The sequence below is a fragment of the Falco peregrinus genome, chromosome 5, assembly GCF_023634155.1.
Source record: "Falco peregrinus isolate bFalPer1 chromosome 5, bFalPer1.pri, whole genome shotgun sequence".
Lineage (NCBI taxonomy): Eukaryota > Metazoa > Chordata > Aves > Falconiformes > Falconidae > Falco > Falco peregrinus.
In genome coordinates, this window is record NC_073725.1 from 44,094,536 (window position 1) to 44,119,058 (window position 24,523).

A 24,523-nucleotide genomic window follows, 5' to 3' on the forward strand; every position below is an offset into this window, starting at 1 on the left:
ATTCTCCTGGCACAGACAAAGAAAATCTTTTGACATTTCCCTTGTGCTCACAACACTGCAGCCAAGGGCAGCCCAGCCTACACCAGAGCAGGTGGCCCAGCAGAGCAGGCAAGAAAATATGAGAAGCGAAATGAAGGCACCTCCCAGGTCCTCTGAATCCTTCATTTCCCATCACTGGTGCCAGAGGGAGCAGCACTACTGTGTGACTCCAGCTCTGCAACAAAATGGTAGCCAATATCATTCAAGATAAAAGGTGGCAAAGTGCCTTTGTCCCACTAGCTGGGGAGGGACTAGGATCCCTGATCAGTATTGGTACACTGAGACACAGCCTGCAGACACCCAGAGCCCTTGCCCTGATGCAGACTCTGGGTCTTGCCACAGCCTCCCTGTAAGCCAATCCTCCCTTCTCCCCCAAAGACCACCTCTGCTGTGCCAAAATCCACACCACCCATCCTCCTCAGCTGCTTACCCGCTCGCTATTCTGGAAACTGGGAATGGCTATGCTGTTATGCCAAACCCTATAAAAATCAGTTAACCCCAGCAACATAAGTCACACTCTCTGGAACATATTTCAGTATTCCTCTTAAGACTGGAAAAGGGCTGGACTGGCCAAACTGGGTAGGGGTTCACTTTACACCATCATTCCCTAGAGAAGAAAGGAGAAAGCTGATATAAAGCAGGGGCACAGCAGGAGTGAAGCTCAGAAAGGCTGAAAACAACCAGCCTTGATGTTCAAAAGCACCACCTCTCAAATGACATTTTCCTCAGACTAGACTTTCTCAAAGTTCAGTATTTAGTCACTACGGGAACTGAGGTTCAGACTCACTCTGTTTGGTGCCTGTGGCTTGCTTAGTGAAACATTCAGCATATGCTGCTTTATACCTCGTCTTTCGGGGGGTTGAACAGGGTCACTAATTATCAACTGTGAAAAGGCAGGAGAGAAAGAAATTAACTCAAGGCAGATCTGAAAAAAAAAAAAAAAACAACTTCAGTCTTCCATTAAAACACTATAGTTGCTACAAGTAAGACTATGTTGGTGTGAGCCACAGAAAGAACCTTTCAAAGAATTAGGCAAGCATTTCTGTAACTAAATAATTATAATATCAAGAGCAGAAAGGATTAGAAACCAATACTTGTGTTAGTTTAATCTGCTTTTTGGAAAAGTAAACTCTTACCCTCCAAGATCTTTGTAGACACAAGCAGAAACGTCACATGCAAACTCTGGCTACTTCCCCTCTTGTGTTAGGATGGTTAAGAAGTTTAATCATTACACTGACTACAGTGCTGCCTTTGTGACAACTAATGTATCTACCGACAGGCTAAGGAAATCACAGACGTATGTTTTAACATGCAAAAAAAAAACCCAACAACTGAGTGCCACAGAGGACCAGCTACCCCTGCTGTCAAGGTCAATGAAATCTGTGAACATCATAGGGGTGAGACATTCAAATCTCCAGGGACCAAGATTAAAGATGGTATTAGCTTTAGAAGAAGCAGAGCATCTTGTTCTTCAGCAGGAGGTTTACTGCCTAAGATGCTGCCCTAGCAACTGATGCACAGTACAAAAGCATCAGATAAGACAGAATTAAGAGCTGAAATTATAAGCAGGTAATGGATAACATAGGAAAACAAGGAAATTCGAAATTATCTTTCCCTTGCAAGCATTTTCCTACTGAAGGATCTCTGGAGGACCTAACCGTTTCTCAAATTTTTGGCTAATTAATTTTTTCTCATTCTAAAAGTTTCATTTTAATTAGCTCCCAAGTTGAGCTACTATGAAGAGTTTCTATTTTCATTTCCTCTTTACTACATGTAAAAACCACTGACTTCAAAAATATGTACCCGTTAAAAATAATGAGTGATTTTGATATTACTTAAATACATCCAGGTGACACAGGAAAAATAAGTTGTTGGGGTTTTGTCATGATTTAGTTGCTTAATACCACAACAGAAAAAGCCATACATTTAAATATCAGAAACCTTCCAAGCTGATTAAGTCTTGAAGTCAGTAGTGTTTAAACAGAGACTTAAGTCCTTTAGACAGATGTCAGGTAAATGCTTACAGCAGTTGCCACAAAACACTTTTTATGGTTGTCATCATTAACAGCTTGGAATTTTTCATTCCATAAACTACAGCATGAAGAGGTGTGTGCAACAGAGTCAATACTGCAGCAAAATGCAGAAATAGCATAACTGTCAATTTACTGCTCCCATTTACACAGCTGTTTTAGCCTCCAACTATGACGTTAAAGAGTTTTAATACGTAAATATTGACCTGGAGGTTTACTTCTCTAACACATGCATCTGTTGACAAGATATGATAATTGCTGTGGATTAACAATGAAGTCCATGAAATGTTACATTACGTATTTGAGGATTATGTAGTAGTTTCTTAAATTATTGATGCCCTTCATATAAGCCTTGCCTTGCAATATGAATGCTGTATCACAAATAGATGAAACAAAACAGAAATCTCTATCTTTTTCTTTCCGATCCCCTAATTAGACATTTCTATATTGTTATTATTTTAACCAGAAAAAGCCCAAGAGGTATTTTTCTACGCTGAATTGAACATTTTTGATCATCAAGAAATAGAGCGTTCTTTACTAAATTAGTGTATCTCATGTAAAGCAACCAATCAACCCAAATTTAACTGAATTTAACTAAATACAGGTTCAACTTAAAGTTTACCGGTGCCAGTGACATAAATGAATACAATGCCTTTGAGTTTGGAGTTCAATGACACTGTTCTAATGTATGTGTCACAAATACATGTTTTAATTATTTCTCTTTAATGCTCAGCTTTCTTGCTGTTTTCTGAACAGAACCATGATAGGACATCTCTATCAAAATATTTAGGTTATCATTTGATTCAATTCTACTTAAAATCTGCAGCTTTGCAGCCGGTTTACAATTAGCATTCATTTCTCATGCATGAGTTGACCCACTTACACAATGCAGTAAATCCATGCCTTTGGGGATTTTTCTGGACGGCTTGTTTTACTTCTACCGCACAACTCATTTTATTTTGTCAATATAGTGAGCAAGGTTACAGTTATCCTGTCAAATTTATGTCTTTAAATTAGAATCAGAAAGACTATACTATTCCCTGTGGAATTTCACTGAAAACTTTTTGAAACTTTGAGATGTATTTTAACATTATAAAGGCTCTGTAACTTTTTTAATCAACAAATTACATATAAACGCAGTGAACTAGAAGAAATAAGCAATAGTTACAGCAATTTCTTTTATAAACTTATAAAAAAGACTTATGAAATCCTAGAGAAAACATAATAAAACATAATAATATATATCATATTTGCTAAAAAAGGAGAGAAAAGGGGTTTTTTAACCAAGCCTGTAGAATAAAGCCAGATGGAATAACTATTTAAGAGGCAGCTATGTAGGCGTCACATCTCCTTGCTTTGACTACCAGAGATCCACTTAACCTAAAATATTTCCTTCTACATCTCTGAGGACAGTTTCAGTTTCACATTTGTGAGGGTTCTTTTGAGGTCACCTAGCCATCTTCACTGTGGGGATGCTGAAAGTGAGCCTTCCCAAGCAGAAATTGTCCCACGGTCATGTTCCATTCAAGTCCAAACAGATCTGTGTCTGACAGACAAGCAACTACCATTTTATACAGCCTGCTGATGTGATGTTGCTCTTACACATTAGTAGTTTACCAGAACTTCAATATAGATTTGGGGTTAGTGTTTCAATAGACTTACCCAAATGCATAGCTGAACTTACACATCTAATGATATTATGGGCAGCTTGGGATATAATAGCTCAAACAACTCACTAACACCCCTTATAAATCCCTATTTTTAATGCTAACAGTTTTTCTAAATGCAGTTGCCTCTCTTGGGCAGGGGTTTGTTTTCCAGCTTCTTGATGGTAAAGTGTGTCTGTTCTTTCTTGTGAAGAGTTATGCATCCATGTTACAAAAGAAGTAGTCTTAAAACAATGTCACTGACAGACTGCAATGTCTTCCTGCTCTGGACCACAAAGCTGATCTTCAGCAGGTGAAGAATGTCACCATGTTAGAGATACCTGTTTTACTGCTCCCATGGAATATGACCTAATGTGACTGAGTTATACATTGCTGCAAACTGAAAGTCCATCTGCTCAGTAGAACTTTTCCAGTAAAGTCAACTAAATTTTTCAGTTCCACTTGTACTGATAGATTCATACATAGTAATTGTAATGAGTATCTGACATTCCAAAAAGTATCCTTCAGCTTGGTATTATGGGGTCTAAAACATACAGTTTCTTCCCCCATGTTGGGAGCATGTATATCACATGAATTAAGATAGGAAGATCAACAAAGAGAATCTGAAAAAAGTTATGGGGATAGAAAAAGAAGTCAGCACCCCCCTTGACGAATCACAAACACACTGCTCTGGATTCTCAGTGATCTTTTCCTCCCCAAACAAGAGCTGTAAAATTCTTCCACAAAGGTTGTCCCTCCCTCTACCTCCAACGGAAGGCTGACATAGAAGATAATGGTTTACTCTAGGTGCCACTTACTGGATTAGCATGAATACTTTAATCTCTGTGCTCTAGTTCTTCATGTAAATAAGGACCACATAAAAGGGGACTCCAATACCTCCCCATTTCTTAGACAACTCTGAAAACAGTATCATTCAATACAGTTAAAGAAGTGAGAAAGAAGCTTTGGGGAAAACTCCATAAAGAAGTTACAGGTTGTTTTTACATTTTTTGCTGTGTGGAATATCATACTGTACAGTAAATAAATAGTAAATTGAAGAAAATATACAAAACTGAACGCCTGATGACTATTGCTCTACACAGGGATCAAAGCAGGAAGAAGTGGACAAAGCAGCACGCCATTAAATAATTTAAGACTTTTTACTGAAGAATTCATATACCTAGGGGCTAATTTAACACTGTCTTTTTCTAACTTTGCATAATACTTCAATAATGATCATTAAAGAACAATTTTTCTTTTTTAAGTAGAATACACACTGAGGTTTGAAATGCAGTCTCAAAGGTTTCCAGTTGCTCATTTAGCACAAGCTCTATCTACAATATTACTTACATTTCCTTAGACTTATCATTTCTTAAGATGTGTTCAGTCACTTTACAAATTTCTGAAAGCTGTACAGTATATGAAAGCTATATAAAAATCTGCAAAAAAATATTCATATTCATATTCATTGAAAATGAATGTGATTCTTTTGCCAAGTAATTTCTAAAGCATTTATTAGAACTCTACATTTCAAGGCAAAACTATTTCTGCTTCCTCAAAATATGAAGTCAAGAAACTTCAACAAAGAAATATTAGAAATTCAAAGGACCTGGGGTGTCTCAGAATTTCCATTTGTACATGTCTATACCAAGTAAGATTTGAGATCAATCCAGAAAAGGGACAAGGTTGGACATGACTCTATGCACATATGTTCACTGCACAGGACCACAGTAGGAACTCCACCTTCTTGCAGAGGTACAGTTGTATTATCAACAGGAATAACATATTCAACCTTCTCATTTCCAGCCAGAAAAAAAATGCTGTTGAACTCAACTGGTAGGTGCTTAGTCACCCGATTTATATGCAGCTTATTTGAAATGCAGATGTGTGGAATTAAGCCTACAGCATACCAAATAATGAACAGCTCTTGGAGTTGCAGTTCATGTTAAAACTGCTGAAAGAACCAACGGGAGCAGAAGGCAGTTGGTACTATTGGTGCACCGAGCCTCCCATGCCTGCTACGGGCACACAGCACTTCATACACTAGTCGGCAAGTGCTATTCTGTCTATGTTAGTAGACACAGTTGTCATATATGATTAAATGCATATTTTCCAAATGAAAAAATGACCAAAAAAATCACGCTTACAAATACAGAGTCAGATAACATGTGAATCACTTCAGAAGCAGTGAAAATCCCAGCATTGTCTAGAACAATATAAGCTCTTTTTGTATACAATTTAACATGCTTACCTAGTCTCTTCATTGATGTGCCATGGTTGGTTTTATGAAATGTAAACACTGATGTTGCTGTCAATTTTTCTTGTTCCCTTTCATGTTATTCTTCTCCTTCACTTGAATTGAACAGAGGGAAAAAATCCCTTAGAGATGAGTATCTCCAGGCTTTACGCTGTGAATCCTACAAATGGAGCTCCAGGCCTTCTTGTTAATATCTTCTTCTCCTGCCAATTTTATCTACAATCTGTTTTGGCAATTTAAGAGACCATTTTATGTTTGAGCAAGTAAACAGGTAGATAACTGTGCCAATAGCTTCCAAGTACAGAGCCATGGTTTAATGCTGCTTAGGGACAGTTTCTAATTTCAGAAGTGCAGAAGTGCACAAGTACAGTAGCAATGCCATTTGTTTCTTCTTTTAGTTGCTATATGAAGATATATCACATCTGAGTTAATACGTAATTCCTTATCATTTGCCTCTCTCTCCAGAAAACAGGTGTTTAGTTGATTCACATCATGGGGGAAATCCTGTCCTTGGCTGCTTCCGCTGAAACTGTATAAATTTAACTGGAAGTGGAATGTGACCCTTGATACTTAAAAAAAAAAAAAAAAAAAGCACCATATTTCATTAAAGACAATGAAGACATAGCCTTTCTCCTTCAAATCCATATACACTGCTACACTGCTTTTCAGAATGTTACAAGATTTTCATGCTCTCTCTCTGCATCTAATACAGGCTTCACTAACTTCAGTGAGGAGTTGAACTCTTCATATATGGGGGAGACGTTGCCCCCCCATTCCCCAGGGGTGATTCACCAATCTTCTCTTTACTAACTCTACTGTCCTTCTTAACTTCTTCACCAAAATAGGATACACTGGAAATGTGCTTTGTATACCAGATTCAATCTGTTTCCTTATTTTCCTTTTTTTTACCTTGAAGTACAGTTTTCATTTCATATACAACCCAAACCTCCTGGAAAAGGAGTCACATATATACAAATGAACTGCATGACTTCATTTTGCTCGCTCTCAAAGGGAAGAAGGGCAGAGATGTGTGCTGCTGCTTGCTCCCACATGACTTAAATTCATGAATATGGAAGTGAGAAAAGCTTACATGGGCTCTCAATGTAATGAGGGTAACCACTGTGAAAGCTTCCATGCACTCCTCCAGCCATACAACCAAGCCAGCAACCTCAACCATCCAAGCACTGGCTTTTATCTTAATGAAAGCATCTCACTCCATCAATTTGTATAGAGACCTGTTTTGCTTTATACTCCGCAGACATTCACCAGGAACACATTTAAGAAAGACCAACTTATTTCACATAGGATGAAACATGCTTCAAGCCATCTATCTAGACATAAAAGTGCAGCAGCAGTAAGCTGCACCTCATTGCTGCAAACTGCTTAAAGTGTTCCACTTCCCCAAAGGAAGTATTATTAGATTGAGTTCCCGCTTCTTCATTTAGCCATGTGTCATGATAGATCAATAAAAAGGCTTTTGCCGTCTTCCTTAATTATTCTGTTCCTTTTGCCACCTTAACTTTTTCCTTGTAAAATTAGTTTATCATTAGCTTATTGGAAAAATCACCTATAAAAATACATTGATTTTTTTTTAATTGTGAGAATACTTCCATTCCTATTCAAAATCCTCTCAAAGTTCAAGATGGACAAAAACCAATGCAAGGTCCTTTAGCAACATCAACACATTCCTCTGTGTGAACAGTGTAATTTTTTTTATATTAAGTACATACTCAATACCAAGATACAGTGATATCTGCAGCAGAAGTGATGGAAATTTTGTATTTCAAATGATTCAAAAAATACTAATACTTATAAACATATATACTTTTTATAATACTTATAAACATTTTCACACATATTAATTCATAACATTTATTTAATTTTTTTAATGTCTGCTTAGCCATGCAAAGGGTGCCAAAAGTCCTGCAAATCAGTAAAAAAAGCTGCTTAGTTTATGCAGCCTTCCCTACATCCATCTAGATTAGCATGCTAGTATGCGTGGTTTACACCTTTCAAGCTAACTCAATGCTAAGAAGCTCTAACAGTTGTAGTTTTGAGCAGTTGAACCTGAATGTCCTGGAGAGGCTTTGTGATTCTTTCTAACTTGCATGTTGCACATACTGCAACATGTAATCAGGCTTTTAATGCTAAAAAATATGAGACACTAGGGTAAATTTCATTCTTTTCTAAGAAAATTCATTCTGGTCCTGATACATCCATTGAGCCACAAAATAAATTCCACAAGTTTGGTCTAAGTCTTCAGAGGTAGGATTGCTGGTGCAAAAATAGCAATCAAAATCCAACCTCCTCCCATCAACCCACTTTCACTTCCCCCAGTACCTCTTTTCCTCTCAAGGCTTATATTGAGCGCGTAAGAGATTCTTTAAAAAGTCAGAGCACTGTGCTAACGTCCATGTATGCTGCAAAACTTAGTATCAGGACAAAAAGAAAATATTTTACAAAGATTTCTGCTAAATAATCATCATTAGTTTTATTTTGTCATTTATCTTCATCACAAATAGCTACACACTTAACTGTGCTCACTTACCCCCTCAATGAAGTTGTGACAACTTTGTTTCAAATAGGATCTTTGAGAAGTTTCTAATACTGCAAGGTGAAATCAAAATAAAACTGAAAATTAAATATATATATATTAGTATTCTTCCATTTTGCTATATATGAAAAGTAAAATTACTGTAGAATTATGAAAGTGCTTACCTTTCAGCGTCTTGAAATCTTAATAAGATCCTTAGTCCATGATGTATACTGTTTATCTGATAAATACAGAAACTACTCTGTGTGGAATGCATTTCTATAATACAGGAGTTTTCTAATTAGATTCAAGTTGTGGCCTATGCAAAATTACCTTTCTAGAATATAATACTATAAATCAAATTATTATTTTAGTGTAAGCATTAATGAAATGCAACTTCTTTTATCATGCAGATTTTAAAATTCCATTTTACCCTTCAAGATTAATTATTTTTAATAGAGTCCATGACTTGGAATGTCTGTCAGCTACATAAATCAAGAAAAGGAAACAACTCTGTATTGTTAAGGCTGAGTGGAACAATTTTGTATTGTTAAGAATGGATGGAACAAATCTGTATTGTTAAGACTGGGTGGTTAGGAATGAAGAGACAAGAGTGGCACATCCAACCACCAAGAAAAAAACTCAAAAACAACTTTTCACATTTAAAAAGATATTTCTGGGTCTGAAAAGGCAGGTAGATACCTTTGGTTCAGAAGCCAGGAAGTATCATAAATTGTGCAACAGGATTATCTGCTAGAAGAGAAACCCCCTTGTGCCACTCAAAAATAGTGACAGGAAGAAAACTCTTTCCCATTTCACAAAACTACTTGTTTGTTTTTATTTTCCCCCTTTCCCACAACAGAAAACCCAATATGCTTTGAACAAGAGAGAGAGAAAGAGTGTGCACATGACCTGTGTCATACTATTCCATATTCTGGTGTTGAGGGTACTGGGCTTGGGAGATCTAATTAAATTTCTTGACATGCCAATATCCAAAACTGAGTACCCACAGGCCTGCTGTAGGGTACTCCTCTCAACCTCTCCTAACAGAGCAGACCCATACAAGGGATTAAGTATTCATCAGAGCATTGCTCGTTTCATCTCCTTGATGCATTCCAGAACTACCCCACACAAAAGAATCACTCTTGCTTGAGGAAGCTATGTAGGTCATAAGAGGACCTAATTTAAGTTCCTGGTCTGAATAAAAAATACAGCTGATTAAAACCAGGGACTCACTGAAGTTCCCCAGATCCCAAATGGAAGTCTTAATGGCCATGCTTTTTGCCACTCTGAAGAACAGATCTTTCTCCCTCACAAACCAGAAATTTCAGTTAGCCCCACCATTAACTTAGGATAAGAGCCTTCACCCTTACATAAGCACAAGAGCATTTACACAGCTCTGAAATTAACTGTCCTCCCCATTGGCCAAGGCTCCAGGAAATGAGTCCTAATTTTTCATCTCAAAGACCAGCTCCAGACATCAAAACCTTAACTAGTGAATGCTTCAGCAAGAATGGTACATCTCCATTGCTGTGATAAAGTAGTAATTTTCAGTGATGCATTTTTTACAGTAACATCCCAACCTGAAAAAAGTTTTTTCTTTCAAGTAGGTGATTGTACTTACACTGGGTGCTTCTGATACCATGCAGTTATTTCATTACTACAAGGAATGATTCAAAAACTTTTCACAAAATCATCTATGGAGACAAGTTCCCACAGCAGAATGATCAGGAGAGAAGCCAGGACAAGCTAATGGTATTGATGCTGTATAATTTCTAGCTCACACCAGTTCTTACTTATTTCATAATATATCACAACTTGCACTACATATCACCCAATATTCCACCACGTAGTGAGTTAAACATGCTACAAGGGAATACAATATAAATAAATATCTTTCCTAGTGAAAACATGTCAGGAGAAGTCCTGTTTTAAAAAAATCCCACTCCTGAAAGCATTTTGCATTCAAGCTCTAAGCTAATGAAACATATGGTTAAGTTTTGCTATTTGCCATTCCTTTTTCATCTTGCAGAACATTGTCTTGTATGTATTTTCTTTTAAAACTCAGGATCAAAATTCTATCTGCGTCTAGAAAACTCCATCTTGCCAGTTTGGCTAATTTTGAAAACCCCTGGTAAAAAAAAAAAGATAAAACATTATAGTTCATATCATTTGTATAGTTTACATATAAATAAAACTTACTTGCTGGCAAATCTATTAAAAAAGCAAAAAGTGTCAAATCATTTTAGTACAGAAAATACTTTGAGCATACTTGCTGAAAGCTGGAGAGGTGAACACACATTGCCAATGTGCTGTACAAGTCCATGGTATAGAGTGACACACACTTCAAAATCTGACATACACAAATCGGTCAGCAAAATCAGATTCTTCACTCTCACAGACTTCATCAGAAACACCAACAAACACGCCTTTTCTTAGACACACTATTTCTCCATCTACAATCACTTTAGGCGGCAGTCACATACATTACTGATTTGTTCCTGAGTCCTTTTCAGTCTTTGTAACTCCGGCGTATCGGTCACAATACTGAACCCTCTTCCTTTGCTTTCTTCAAAGTCTCTTTTGTATTTTACCTACAGAACAGAAAACACAGAAGAACAGAGTTGTTTTTATTTTCCACAATGTGCCCCTAGCAATGCAGCAATTCTTTTTGACTGTAAATAAAGCACTTGTGAAAGGCTTTCAGCCCTTAAAGGAGAAGCCTGCCTTCACCCACAGAGACAGGCAGCAACTGGGCTCACCTCCACACATACTGCAACTGTGGAAAGATCACTCTCCATGGTCATTTCATCCTCAGAACAGTAACCACAGAACTACAGATGCCAACGCAGCAACAAGCAAGCACTTAGCTTCACACAAAAAACCCCAGCTATAACTAAACCTGGAGGTCTTCTAATACATAGCTTCACATTTCAGCCTCTCTTCATAATGAGTCTACCAGTCTCTTCCATGGTTAAAACATAAATTACATGTTAAAAGAATGCAGCATGAAAAGTGTATTTAGAATATTGCAAAGTCAAAAATTCTTCAGTTAGGGAATGGCTGCCTGCAAAAGCTTGATTTGTCCCTTTTGCACATATACATTAGGATATTGTCTTTAATCAAGTACTCATATATTACCCTTAGACAAGGCCCCCTGCTTTATTCTATACACAGCAGAGATGGTTCTGTATGTGGTTGTATCCTTTTTTCTGACCAGACTATTCAAATCCTACTGTCAAGGTAGGGTTATTAGTTTCCTCAGGAGCTTTTTTATAGCTCTCATCACAATCATTACTCAATCTTCATAATGCACCCTGGAAAGTCAAAATGGCATTATCCACACTTTTAGGGCAACCTGCAAACTGAGATGACAAAAGCTTAATTTCTGAAAACATACAGGGGTCTCAGGGTGTTCGCTCTCAGATTCCTAACACTTCAATATGTTCAAATTATGGACTTAAGTTACTTGTACAAAAACCCTTCTGCAAATCAATCTTGAGGATCTCAATTCCAATGTAAAGAAACAAGATAAAATCTTCAGTCACTGTTGAGCAACAAACAAAACCGCAGCAAAGACAGAGTTGGGACCCCTGTCTCCACAGATGTATTCAGCTGCCTTATCCATAACAACTTCCTTTTACTTCCTACGTCCCCTGCTTTAGTCACTGCACACATCCAGACGTTGCAACCCATGGGAGAGCAGTACTACCCAAAGCAGTATTCTCCTTTACCCAACTGATAACCCAAAAACATCCAGTTTATGCAGCAAACTTTTAGTTTAAAATTGGTTTAGGCTTATTTAACCAGCAAGTTCTTCATGTTATGATGGTGATTCACAGGGAAAAATACCCCAAGATCACAAAAGTAAAGTTTCACAAGGCTATAGAATACAGTTTGTCCTGCCCATTCTAATCCTCGATGAGTATGTCCCTAATCTTTGCTTTTTCTTTAAATGCCGGTTTGCTGTATATAGTTATCATTGTATGTAGTTTACATAAGCCACTCATACAAAGCCTCAAGACACTGCATTAAGTGACCACAGCAACAAACTATCATTTTTCCTGTGTTCCACCTTTAGAGCTAGCTGAAATTAATACACAAGTGACTGTAGCTTTCACACAAGTATATTATTTTCCTGCCACACTGAGACTACAGAAACAGCACTTCTACTCAGGCTTCTGAGAAAAGCATAGGCTGGTGGCCCATGCCTTTCTGTTCATCTTCCCCAGGTTCAACCCCCCTGCACCTTTCTTTCCATTTGACCGCCATTATGAGGTATCAGTTTGTCTCCCTCAGCTTCTAAACCAGTCTGCTCCACCTCTCCACGGCTTCTTGCTATGGGGTTTGGGGCTTCTTGCCTTTTACCCAAAGCACTTCAAATACCTTTCTCAAATACGCTTTTTCCATTGCCTATTATCTCCCTTTACTTCTATCAAATGGCTCTCCCACTGACTCTCAGAGGCTTCCTTCCACATCCTGGGTGGACATAATATTCCAGGATTGTCTGGTGCTCAGAGGTCTTGTGAGTATATATGAACTGTCTTCATTCAAAGGCATACAAATCTTCACAAAATGTGGACAGACTTCCACGGTCAAGGGCACGTGCCTAACACAAGACTTTCTTTCATCTCAGCAAGCTTAAACTCCTCAGCCCCAAATGCTAAGACAATAGAACTGTTAAAAAAAAAAATCAAATAGTGAAAAATTTCAAATGAGGGAATAAAAGTTTGTCCTACTCTCAGCCTTGGAAACAGCTGAGTATTTTGCATAAAAATTCCAGATTTCGTCTGAGGCAGACAACTGACATGGAAATGTTCAGCCTTACTGCTTAAAGTATACCAAAAATATGAGCAAGTGAACACATCTTATAATGAGAAATGTGCTCAGCCCTGCCTGTAAGAGAGATCACCTATTGTTAGAAAAGATCATTTCCTGTTATTAGTTTCAAATGTACCAGCATTAACTTCAAATGACCTTTATTCATCTTACAAAGGAACAGAACAAGAACAGAGGGAGGAACTAGATAGTTTTAACTTCACATTACTTTAAGCCTTCAGTCAGATAAAAAGGGCTCCTACTCTCTATTAATAAATCACTGCACAGGAGGAAGGTTGACTATATCCCTCAGAGCAACTACTCTGAAATCATTAAAAAAATAATTTAAAATATTAGCAGAGTTAATATGTGCATTATTGGATTTTGCTACCTAACTTCAAAATGTAGCTTTAAGTTATAAAAATGAAAAAGAAATGTAACGTTTCATGATGACCAAAGCTCACTCCTGGCCCACTAAACCACCAGTTTTAGTAAGTTCAAAAGAACAAAACCCCTCAGTTTCCAGAAATGCCAATTAATAAAGATGTCATCAGTCATTCACAACTTGGATTTTAAAAAAAAAATCCTATTCAGTATCAAGAAGGCATATGAATGAAGAGAGGAGAAAACAACCACGAACTGACCTCCAATTTTAGATAACTTAAAAATTCAAGTTTTTTTCACCCAGAAAACCTTCAGTAATTACAAAATCAGAGACTAAAACGCAATTTAATCCTTTAAACTGATTTACAGTACAAAATATTATGTTGTATAAGAGCCGTAACTGTAACGAATGACTTAACTGTGTACCAGGTCTGGCTGGAATGGAGTTAACTTCCCTCACAGCAGCCCATAAAGCGCTGCGCTCAGTGTTTGTAGCTAGAACAGTGTTGATAACACAACACTGTGTTTTGGCTGTGGCTCAGCAGTGCTTGCACAGCATCAAGGATGTCTCCACAGCCTGGGGAACGGGCGACGGGTTGGGAGGTGGCACAGCCAGGACAGATGACCCAAATTTGTCAAAGGGTACTTCATATCATAAAACATCATACTCAGCAACAAAACAGAAGGGGGAGGGGGGCATTCTTCATTAAGGCATTTGTCATCTGAAGCAACCACTGTGTGTACTGAGGCCCTGCTTCCCAGGAAGTGGCCACACATCACCTGCTGATGGGAAGTAGAGAATAAATCTTCTCTCTTTTGCTTTGTTTCTATGCGCAGCCTTTGCTTTTTTCCCATTAAAATTGACCCATGAGGGTTTTTTTATCCTATTTTCTCTCTCTGTGTCCTGCTGAAGAGGGGGAGCAAGAGAGCAGCCTGGTGGGCACCTGGCAGCCAGCCAAGGTCAACCAACCACTAACTGGAACCCTTGAAATCTAGTTTTGAAATGGAAATGTCTATAACCCCTAATGACTGAATCAGAAATGCAGTCATTTCCTACAGAGATGCTTTTTAGCAACTCATCACCAAAATCCCAGCCAGTGGTTGATAATGCCTCTCTCTTGGCTCCAAAATTCAGTGCAGTCTCACAAATGCAGAGCACCCTCCATGGTGACTGCCCTAAAAAATTGATCCTTTGAGAAACAACGTGTGGCATAAAGATTAGAAATATAACAGTAATAAATCACCATAAATGTAAAAGTTTTTAGTGACTATACTTCATGAGAAGTAATCCTGCATAGTGAAAGTATTAAGTGATCCCACAGATCTTTAACAAATCAAACTTCTCTGACTCATGACATCAGCAAGATATCTTTGAGAGGCCCAAAGACAGGATTGTGTAAATCCATTCATGAGGTCAGCATGAAACAACCAAGGACAGAGGGTCCATCTTACTCTACACATAAAATCTTGTGCTGGAAAAAATGCTGCTTCCCCCCCCCCCCCCCCCCCCAGTATACTTGGCACTTGGCAGCAAAGCCATCTATTAGCAAAACAAGATTAATTTTTCCTTGGAAAAATACACTGAAAATATAAATGGAGCCTAAAAGATTGATTATTCTCTTGAGGGTTTTGCCACCCACCCTTAGTCCAGACTCATTTGCAGTAACAGAAGCACGTATCAGTTGAACAAACAACACAGGAGTCCAAATCCCAAACAAAACCAAAAAAAAGAAAAGCACAAATTCAAAATGGTGGATCCTCATGCTCTTATTCTGCATTAAGATCCTCTGCTCTTACTCTCCCCTTTCCATACTCTGCATAGCCCCACAGACTATGGCATCACCATGTCTGATGTCCAGCAAGGAAGAAGTATGCAGGGTAGAATGAGAGGATGGGATCCCTCACACCATGTTTGCCCTGAGAGTAATGTTCACAGACCTACAGTCTTTACCACACCCTGAATATTTATGATTTTGTTTCAGTATGTTGTGTTTGAAGTTTGCCCAGAGCCATCTGCTCCTTCTGTGCCCAGCAAACACAACTACTTCCCAAAGGTCACCATCTGCTAATACATTGGTTTTCACAGACTGGCAAAAAATCTTCTCCACAGTACAGGTCCTAGAGGCGCATCTTGGCAAAGATGCCTCTGTTTGGATCTGCTTCTTCCATAGAGCACCTATATCTATTGAGTTTGCCTTGATTTTTCTTGCTTCTTACAAACATAATGGCAAGACAGAAAAAAATTACTTTGTAAATTAGATTTTTATTAATATGACTAAAAAATTGTTTACAGGTAAATTAAATGTAAAGAACAAATCCAGACTACACTCAGTAAGACTTCCTTTTAGTTGACTGATCCCTCTAATGAAGGATTCCTAATATTATCCTATCTGACAAAACTAGTTTTCAGTCTGGCCCGCGTAGTCTAACACCACCCATAGCTCTAAACCCCATTCATCTCCTGCTCATATCAGAGGTACATTTAAGTCCCATCTAAGACCCAATGTTAGTCTGTACCCAATCTGCCCAAGCATTGCTTCTCCCAATGGCAGTAAAACATTGTCTTCCCACTGTCACTCAATTAGAACTATTGTCCACAGTAAATCTAAACAGCCATCTGCAACACAAGAACTGGGAATGGCCCACAGGGCAGACTCAACTGTCCTCAAGATTTTTATATGAACTGGAAAACAAAACAAAAATCCCCTGAGAGTGCATTTTGCAATTCTTTCATACAGTCTTTAGAATGCACACAGTTATATTTTAGAATTTTTTCCTCTTCATATAGTAAAAAAGCCATTTTTACAACTCACAGCTCTGAAGCATTCATCACAATAGTTGAAACTTTCTGAGGGAAGAAAGTTTCTCATTGAAAGATGTTTTACATTTGAAAAGGCCAGCACTCCAACACTACAAAAACATTTGCAATTATATGGAGTATAAAGGTTCAAGTGCCGTCACCAACATTAAATATACTGTCTTTCTATACACATCATTCAAACATTGCACAAGTCTGTCTGTGCTACCCTGTAGAGTACGTCTGAGCAAGTCTCCAACCATCTGCAAATCTCTGCACTGGAATTCCCTGAGGACCTTCACAGTTTTGCCAGGGAACTACTTCTAACAAACAAAAATCTTGGAATCCGTGTCAGAACAGTTAAAATGCTGGATGAGTACAAATTAAAATGTATAAATAGTAACTCTGGAGATAATGTCACTATAATGTGGTCTCTTTATACTGAGGATGGTGAGAGTGGCTCACAGGAAAAGCATGGGCAAAAGTGTTCCAGACTCCGGGATGTGTGGGGACAGGAAATTGGAGACCGTGAGAGATCAACAGTTTCAGAATGAGAACAAGACGGCATCCTTCATTTGGATGTGTCACAACAGCATGTGAACAGTAACTGGGATCCAAGTAAAATTACAACTGCAAAGAGGGCAATCTGAGACTGTTGCAACAGGCTTACATACAAGCAAGTCACCTAGGCTCCACTCCATCAGAAGTTATTACCACTAAAATTACTTGGTTGCTTCTGCCCAAGAAATTATTTTTATGCCACTAAGTATGGTCCTCAGTGCCTTGCACCTTGATTTGCTATTGAGCAAACTGGACATCAGTCATGTCCTTTTCTCTTAAAATACAGCAGTAACGTTATCCGAAGTCTGCACACACAGAGGCTACATAAAGAACAAGCCAGTGGCAGATCAAGCTATTTTACCCCAACTTCCACCAGCAATTGTTGTCCATTCAATTTGTGAAACAAACTTTACATCAACATTTTAGAATCAGTAAAAAAACTCCATGCAGAACTGCAGCTGAGGAGAGATGATGTTGCAACCTTCCTCTCAGAGATAAACTATCAGGTCTCCTGTACACTCCCTTGGTATATCACTTGGTATGTTCTTTGTTTACCTAGTTTATCTCCAAGGAACAGAAGTCTAAGGAAGGAGGTGACAGATTTCTTAGTCTACCACAACAGAAATAGATCTGCCTTTACCATATCTCATCTCCAGGTAGAAAATGAAAGATCAATATATATAATCTAAATGCAACCTGATAAATTACCACAAATTTTAATACCCTCTAAAATTAAACTAGTGACAGAGCAAGCTCCTTCAAACAGAAAGATATTTATCAGATGTAAAGGGAGTAAGGAGAAAAAAAAATACATCGCTATATTTAAATGCCTCTTATAGATTTGCTAAATCCTGAAATATGAAAAAAAAAAAAAAAAAAAAAACCACAAAAAACACAACAACAACAAAAAAACCACTCCAGGGTCTGAACTAAACATACACTCACTGTCTTGCTGTTCTCTCCATCAGCAAGGAGAATGGTCAGGCAACCACCACAAAAATGATGAACTCATGAGCACTCTGAACAAAGTACGCAGTAAATCACAAGCACTTGTGAGCTTGCTCTGCCTGCTCTCCAAGGTGGACAGAAAATGCGTAACTGCTGGCTGGCTAGGGCATCAAGACTGAGCTAGTAAGTCCTGCTGAGAGGTAGGATATGTTCACTCGGGCTCAGCGCCATGCAAACAAACCATGGTCATGGCAGCCTTTAGTTGGCTCATAGTACTAGCAGAGCTCAGGGGCGTCTACCCACTGGGTACAAGAAACATATAACCCAAAAATGCACAAATTCACATGCACAGAAAAGACAGGCAGCCACAACAACAACTGGGTGGGGCATGCTGAGAAACTCCAAACATTCTCCTCCCTGCAAAAAAACACCAAATAAAAAAAAGCCAAAACCTACCTAATAAATCTTCCAAATAACACAAGGGCCACAGTGGTCCAAAAAGTGTAGAAAATTCACACAAAGAATCAAGCCAAGAACTTAACCTAAAAATACAGCATAGGATGTAAAGAAGATTGACCCCAGAAGGGATGTAAAGTCTGACCTCAGAAAACTGTAATACAGACCAAGGGCGCAAGTTGTAGTCATATATTACAAAAGGTAACCAAAACAAACACTAATAAGCAGCAGAAGCCAGCATATGACAGGAGCGGGGTGGAGGATCTGTAAAACTTTCATGAACAACTGCCAAAAAGTCAGGGAACATTCGCTGCTGTGGCATAAGAAAGAGGCTGAAATGAGGCCAACTGAGAGCAATGCAGCCCAGAAAAAAAAGTGCGGAGGAAAAGGGTCTGAAAAATCTAGATTTGAGCAACACCGACATGCAAGCATTACAGAAAATAAAGGGACACTGTGCAATTATACCCTCTGGTCTCTGCTAACAGTTAGCTAATGTGAGGTCTCTCATGTCTGTCACTCAGATGCCATGTAGCTGGCACCTTATATACTACTCATGTTAGTAACTATCCTCATGTCTCCTACAGCTCCTTTTGTCTGCTTCCTTGGTAAGGATATGCCATCTCTTATTCCATGAAGTTAAGGGATCATTTGCCTTTTAGGTGCTCATACAGAAGCTCCTTACAACCTTTTATTCTGCCATTTATTGGTTATTTCTTGGAAAATGATATATGAAGCAGAAGCCTGTAGTGCAACCCAGGCTGCAAAATCCATGCCCACTGTACACACCCCGTGCCACCTTTGCCATATTGGTTGTTGTCTCATGCAGTCAGTTCCTCTGTCCCTGTATAGCCAAGGGCAGGGGAGAGGGACGACCTATCTTTTCCATTTAACTGTAAGCAGATTCCAAAATCCTTAAATTTTTTCTGCCCTCCAAGTTATCTTTCTGCCACTCAGTAATGAAGATAAAAGCCCAGACTATTGACGGCACCGTGATGTTACCCTAGTGCTTTAGAAGGAACTTCCTTTCTAAAAGTTGGAAGTAAAAAAGGAAAAAAATAGTAAAGTCCATAAAATCAACCTCCAGTTAATGCCTGCAGCTTGGCACCCGCAGGCTACTTTTAGTTCAACTCTAGCTAGAACGTGACAGTAAACACCATTTTCTTGAGATTGTAAAATCTCCATTTTGTTCTTTATTTTGAAGTGGGAAGGAAAGGAAAGTGAATGGAAAACAATAGAATTAAGACGGGTAGTTTCATACCAGAAAATAACACAAGGCAGTCAATTCAGCCTTGTATGTTTAAATTTTCGTTTATTTTCAACTCTAAATGTCAGATATTCATAAGAAATTTCAGTTGCAGAGGGGAAAACCACAGAAAATACTGTCCCAAATACAATTTCAAAAACTACCAAAAGACAGGTGTTTGTGAAGAGAACTGAATCATTGCAAATGTTAAACTTTGGAGTAGTCTGTTAGCTGAATCACATAAGACAGAATAATTTCTTATACAACTCAGTATGTAGGCAGCCTCCTATAAATGTGAATTTCATATTTACATCACCAGCCTCTCAAATATCATAACAACAAGCAAAGTAAAACTGTTAGAAGCATAGGAAACTCATACAATTCCAAAACTACAGCCACGTGAACTGAGATCAGAAGATGCCTAAGGTCACCAGTAAAATCAAGTGTTGCAACCTGGTTCTGACTGTCTTTTCTTCACCTACTCTGATCTTTGACTCATCTGAGTATACAATTTCTGACACTACAAATTGTTTGTCTGTACACCTAAAAAACTCTTACACAAGTAATCTACCTCATATGCAAAGATTGCAAAGGCTCATCGCCCCAGAGTCCCTGGCTCGAGCTCACACTTCCCCATGCACATCAGGAACTGGATGCCAGTCCTGCCACAGCTCTCAGGGAAAAAGACACAGGTTGTCCTAGACTCCTGAAGCTATAAGACCCAAGCAATACATATCAAAAATTCTTAGCCACGTGCTCAAGGGAAAACACTACAGTGAGAACATGATATCTTGGGGATAGTTTTTTAGTGTTGATGGTAACAGGGAAACTAGGCTACTCCATTTGTCAGTTATCTAAGTAAAATGGGCAATAAAAATAGATCCAGTCCCCACATCCCACCCCCAGAAAAACACGTGCTTCGCAGACTCTCACTTTAACATCCTTAAACTGAGATCAATCATTAAATCATCCTCCAAGCCTGGCCTTCAATTTTAGGATCTTTGGGAGCCTCAGCTAAAGCTTGTTACAGTTAATAGGAAAATTCCAAGTAATTTCAGTTTATCCCTTAATACAGCCATTATCCCAGAGAACCACTCAGATGGTGATAACTGGCCAGGAACAGTGGGCTCATCAGACAAAAAGCAGATGTCTCTAATACAGACACGTACACACAACCTCATCAACCAGCCAGCTTTTACAGTGAGTAGAGAAAAACAGGTATTTTAAAGAACAACTTGGCTCATCCTGCAGAAGATATTTAAAACATCTTAAAATGTAAAAATACATCTTCAAAATACCTACAATATCTTTAGATATCTTAAAAAGACACCTAAAGTCAAGTGAAATGAACTCTATCCAGAGTTCTTGCACTCTTCATCATGTTGTCTTTACATCTCCTGTCATGCTGTACTTCTGTGAGCTGCTTCAAAATGAATTCATGACCAGTTTCCTGACTCTTCAGAATTCTAGAGCTGCAAACAGATGCCAGTACTGAGTTTAGTGTGGGATCAGTTTTCAGATGCAGAAACTATCAGCTGCATACAGCACAGTGTTTTTTAAATTGAGAGCTGAATCACCGGATTTTTTCAAACTGTGTCTGTAGAGCAATATGTAAAACCAAACTAAAAGAGTGGTTATTTATGATGTGCAAAGGAACAAGAAGGGCAAGGTACCCTTTAAATATATCCATTATTCATTTCTACTGAATACACATGAATTCTGCTTCAAACAGTGAGAGATATGTTGTGAGAGATGCCCTTCTAATAAAAACAAAGCAGGAATGTTAGTACCAGAAGGTTCCCTGCAGGCTAAAACCTGACAGTTGGCTAGGGTAGGATCAGAGCAAAAAGTGGGGTGTAGCAGCAGGGCCTGCTTACACACAGAAAAAAATCTGAAAGAAAACGAAGGCTCCACAAATGACAGAAATTATTCCAGAAAAGAACCGAAAACGTTTAAACACACACACACACACACACAAAAAAAAAAAAAAAAAGGCAACCCAAAGCCCCAAACCGAAAAAAAACCTCATTGTTTCAGAAAAGGAAGGGCAGGCATCCCCAAGGAGCAAACAGGAGCTGTACATTGCATTTCTTATCAGAGATGTTACCTAACAATGAGTGAGAAAGAGGGAGGGAAGAGAAAGAGAACAGTTACAAACCACTCCAGTTGTAAAAACTTCTCCCTTTGTTAAATGGTCTAGTGGAAAGAAGGTGAGAATTTTAAAGAAGGATCATTGTTATTTAAATGCTATCTGGTGCTGCTTTTTCAAAACTTCCTTAGAAAGGCATAATAAAATCAACTGTCTTTTAGTTCCAAGCAGTAAAGACACAGGCTTGGCTTTTGCGGGGTTGTTTTTTTCCCTTTACTGGCCAGGTAGAACTAGGAGAGAAGTCATTGCCTCTTATAAAAGAGAGGAATGACATTCCTAAATCTGTATACATTCTACCCTCTGGTTGCTTTTAGGTTTTGAAAACATACACACTGATGAGCTTTATCATAACTGTAAAGCCTTCTACTTGGGAAAGAAAGTAGACTGAAAATAACTTTGTCATAACTTTCAGTACTGTTTATTTTACTTTGTCACCTCTAATAAGCAGGAACTTATCCCTCCCAAGACAAGCTAAACTTTTGATTTTAAGGGGAGTAGTGGCAGGGATAATCTGATATTAACGATACAAACTCTATGTGCCACTTGTATGCAAGGAAACAGGAGAACTGGCACACAATGTTAAAAAAGAACCACTGAAAGATGCTAATTTTCTTAGACATGAAATAGTTTGCATATTTTTTAGAGATTTGTTTATCTGGAAGGGAGAAGGCTCAGCCTACATTAAGCCAGCATGCTATCCCCTTTTTAATATCTCAGGAAACATCACATTCTACAGGTAAGATGCAACCAGGATTTTGGTCTGCCCTGTTCAATTCAGCTGTGCAGGGAGGTATATTCCACAGAAGTCAAATACAACTTCTGTACAGCCTGCACAAATCAAATAGGCTGAAAAAAATATACATTTAAATGCACTGAAATGGTCATTAATTGCAGAGAATTTTGTCCAGATCCCACAGGACAGAATTTTGTCCAGATCCCACAGGACCCTCATGCACTGGCATTAATAGGAAAAGGCACAACTTCTTGCAATTGCACAATATGCTTTCCAACATACTTATTTGAGTTACAGAGATTAAACACAAACTTCCCAGGTTCCAAACCATTATTGTCCTTTTCCTTGAAAAATTTTATTATTTTCTGCTGTGGGAAAACATAGTTACTCACAGCAGTATGTTTGATCATCAGGTCTCCTGTCAACTTCAATGAATATTCATATATTTTGAGAAATGGTAAATACTGCAAAATCAATTCTAGTAAGACACAGAAGTGTGAAGACAAACACTGTCTCTCTACAATGGACAAGCCCCAAAAAGCACCATCCCTGCCACTCCATGCAACTGCCTATGTAAAGCACATTTGATACATTATGCCTTGATGCTTAATCAGGCCAAACAGGAGTAACTCTGGGCAGGTACTTCATGGGCATTATTTCCATTAAGACACTGGGTTTATGTTATTTTCCTATCACAAAACTTAAACGCACATTTTAAGTCCTGCCTCCTCTAAAGATATAAAGGGAGTATTTTCCAAAGGATAGGAAGTTTTGAAAGGAGGACGCTCTGATGTTTTTTCTCTGAAAGATCTCCCACTGCTGAACTGGCGTGCATGCACTGTCATGGGACTGTGTCCAACCTACTGTAAACCTCAGGAACGTGGACCTCTAGAAACTCAGCTTCAACTAGTCAGTGTTTTAAGGGGACTGTTCTGCGTGATGGCTTGCAGCCATCTAGGGAGACCACATTAGCAATGAGGCAATCATTGGTAGAACAAATAGTGAAGCTCAAAGCCTGCCAAATGAAGGATGACTGCCTCTTCTGACACTTCCAAAATATGTTGGAAATAAGTACATAATGTAAGAGGACAGTGAGCAAAGAAATAGAGACACCATACACCCAGCACAAGACAAGAGAGCTCCGAGAAGGTAAGTTCAACGCTGCCACAACCACTGCCAGACCACAGCACAGGAAAGGAATCCTAAGAAATTCATAGATACAGGTACATTGTACACACATCATTACAGACAGTTGTTACACTGCTGAATACCAAGCTTATTATTTCTTTTATTTCCTCACCTGTTTACATCCTTCTCTTGGCACTTACAGATGAAGTATAAGTTCTTTTCAGGCAGATACTGGGTTATTTGTGTTGAATCTACTCCGCTCTCCTGAGACCCCACCTGGAGTATGGCACTCAGCTCTAGGACCCCCAACACAAATAGGCCATGGACCTGTTGGAGTGAGTCCAGAGGAGGGCCATGAAGATGATCAGGGGGCTGGAGCACCTCTCCCGTGAAGACATGCTGAGAGAGTTGGGGATGTTAAGCCTGGAGCAGAGAAGGCTCCAGGGAGACCTTACAGCTGCCTTCCAGTACATAAAGGGGGCCTACAAGAGTCAGAGAGGGACTTTTTACAAGGGCATGTAGTGATAGGGCAAGGAGTAATGGCTTTAAACTGAAAGAGGGTAGATTTAGATTAGATATGAGAAAGAAATTCTTTACTGCGAGGGTGGAGGAACAGGTTGCCCAGAGAAGCTGTGGATGCCCCATCCCTGGCAGTGTTCAAGGCCAGGCTGGATGGGGCTTTGAGCAACCTGGTCTAGTGAAGGTGTTCCTACCCATGGCAGGGGGGTTGGAACCAGGTGATCTTTAAGGTCTCTTCCAACCCAACCCATTCCATGCTTCACTTTATGATTTTATGAATTT

At 38.8% G+C, this 24,523-nt stretch overlaps 1 protein-coding gene across 1 annotated transcript in view; it reads right to left on the reverse strand.

Moving 5' to 3' along the window:
• Positions 1 to 24,523, reverse strand: part of NEBL (nebulette) — a 269,776-nt gene that overhangs the window by 135,477 nt on the left and 109,776 nt on the right. The window contains exon 4 of the mRNA XM_055805484.1: positions 10,992 to 11,099. Coding sequence (XP_055661459.1) covers positions 10,992 to 11,099 — 108 coding nt within the window. The remainder of the gene's footprint in view (positions 1 to 10,991; positions 11,100 to 24,523) is intronic.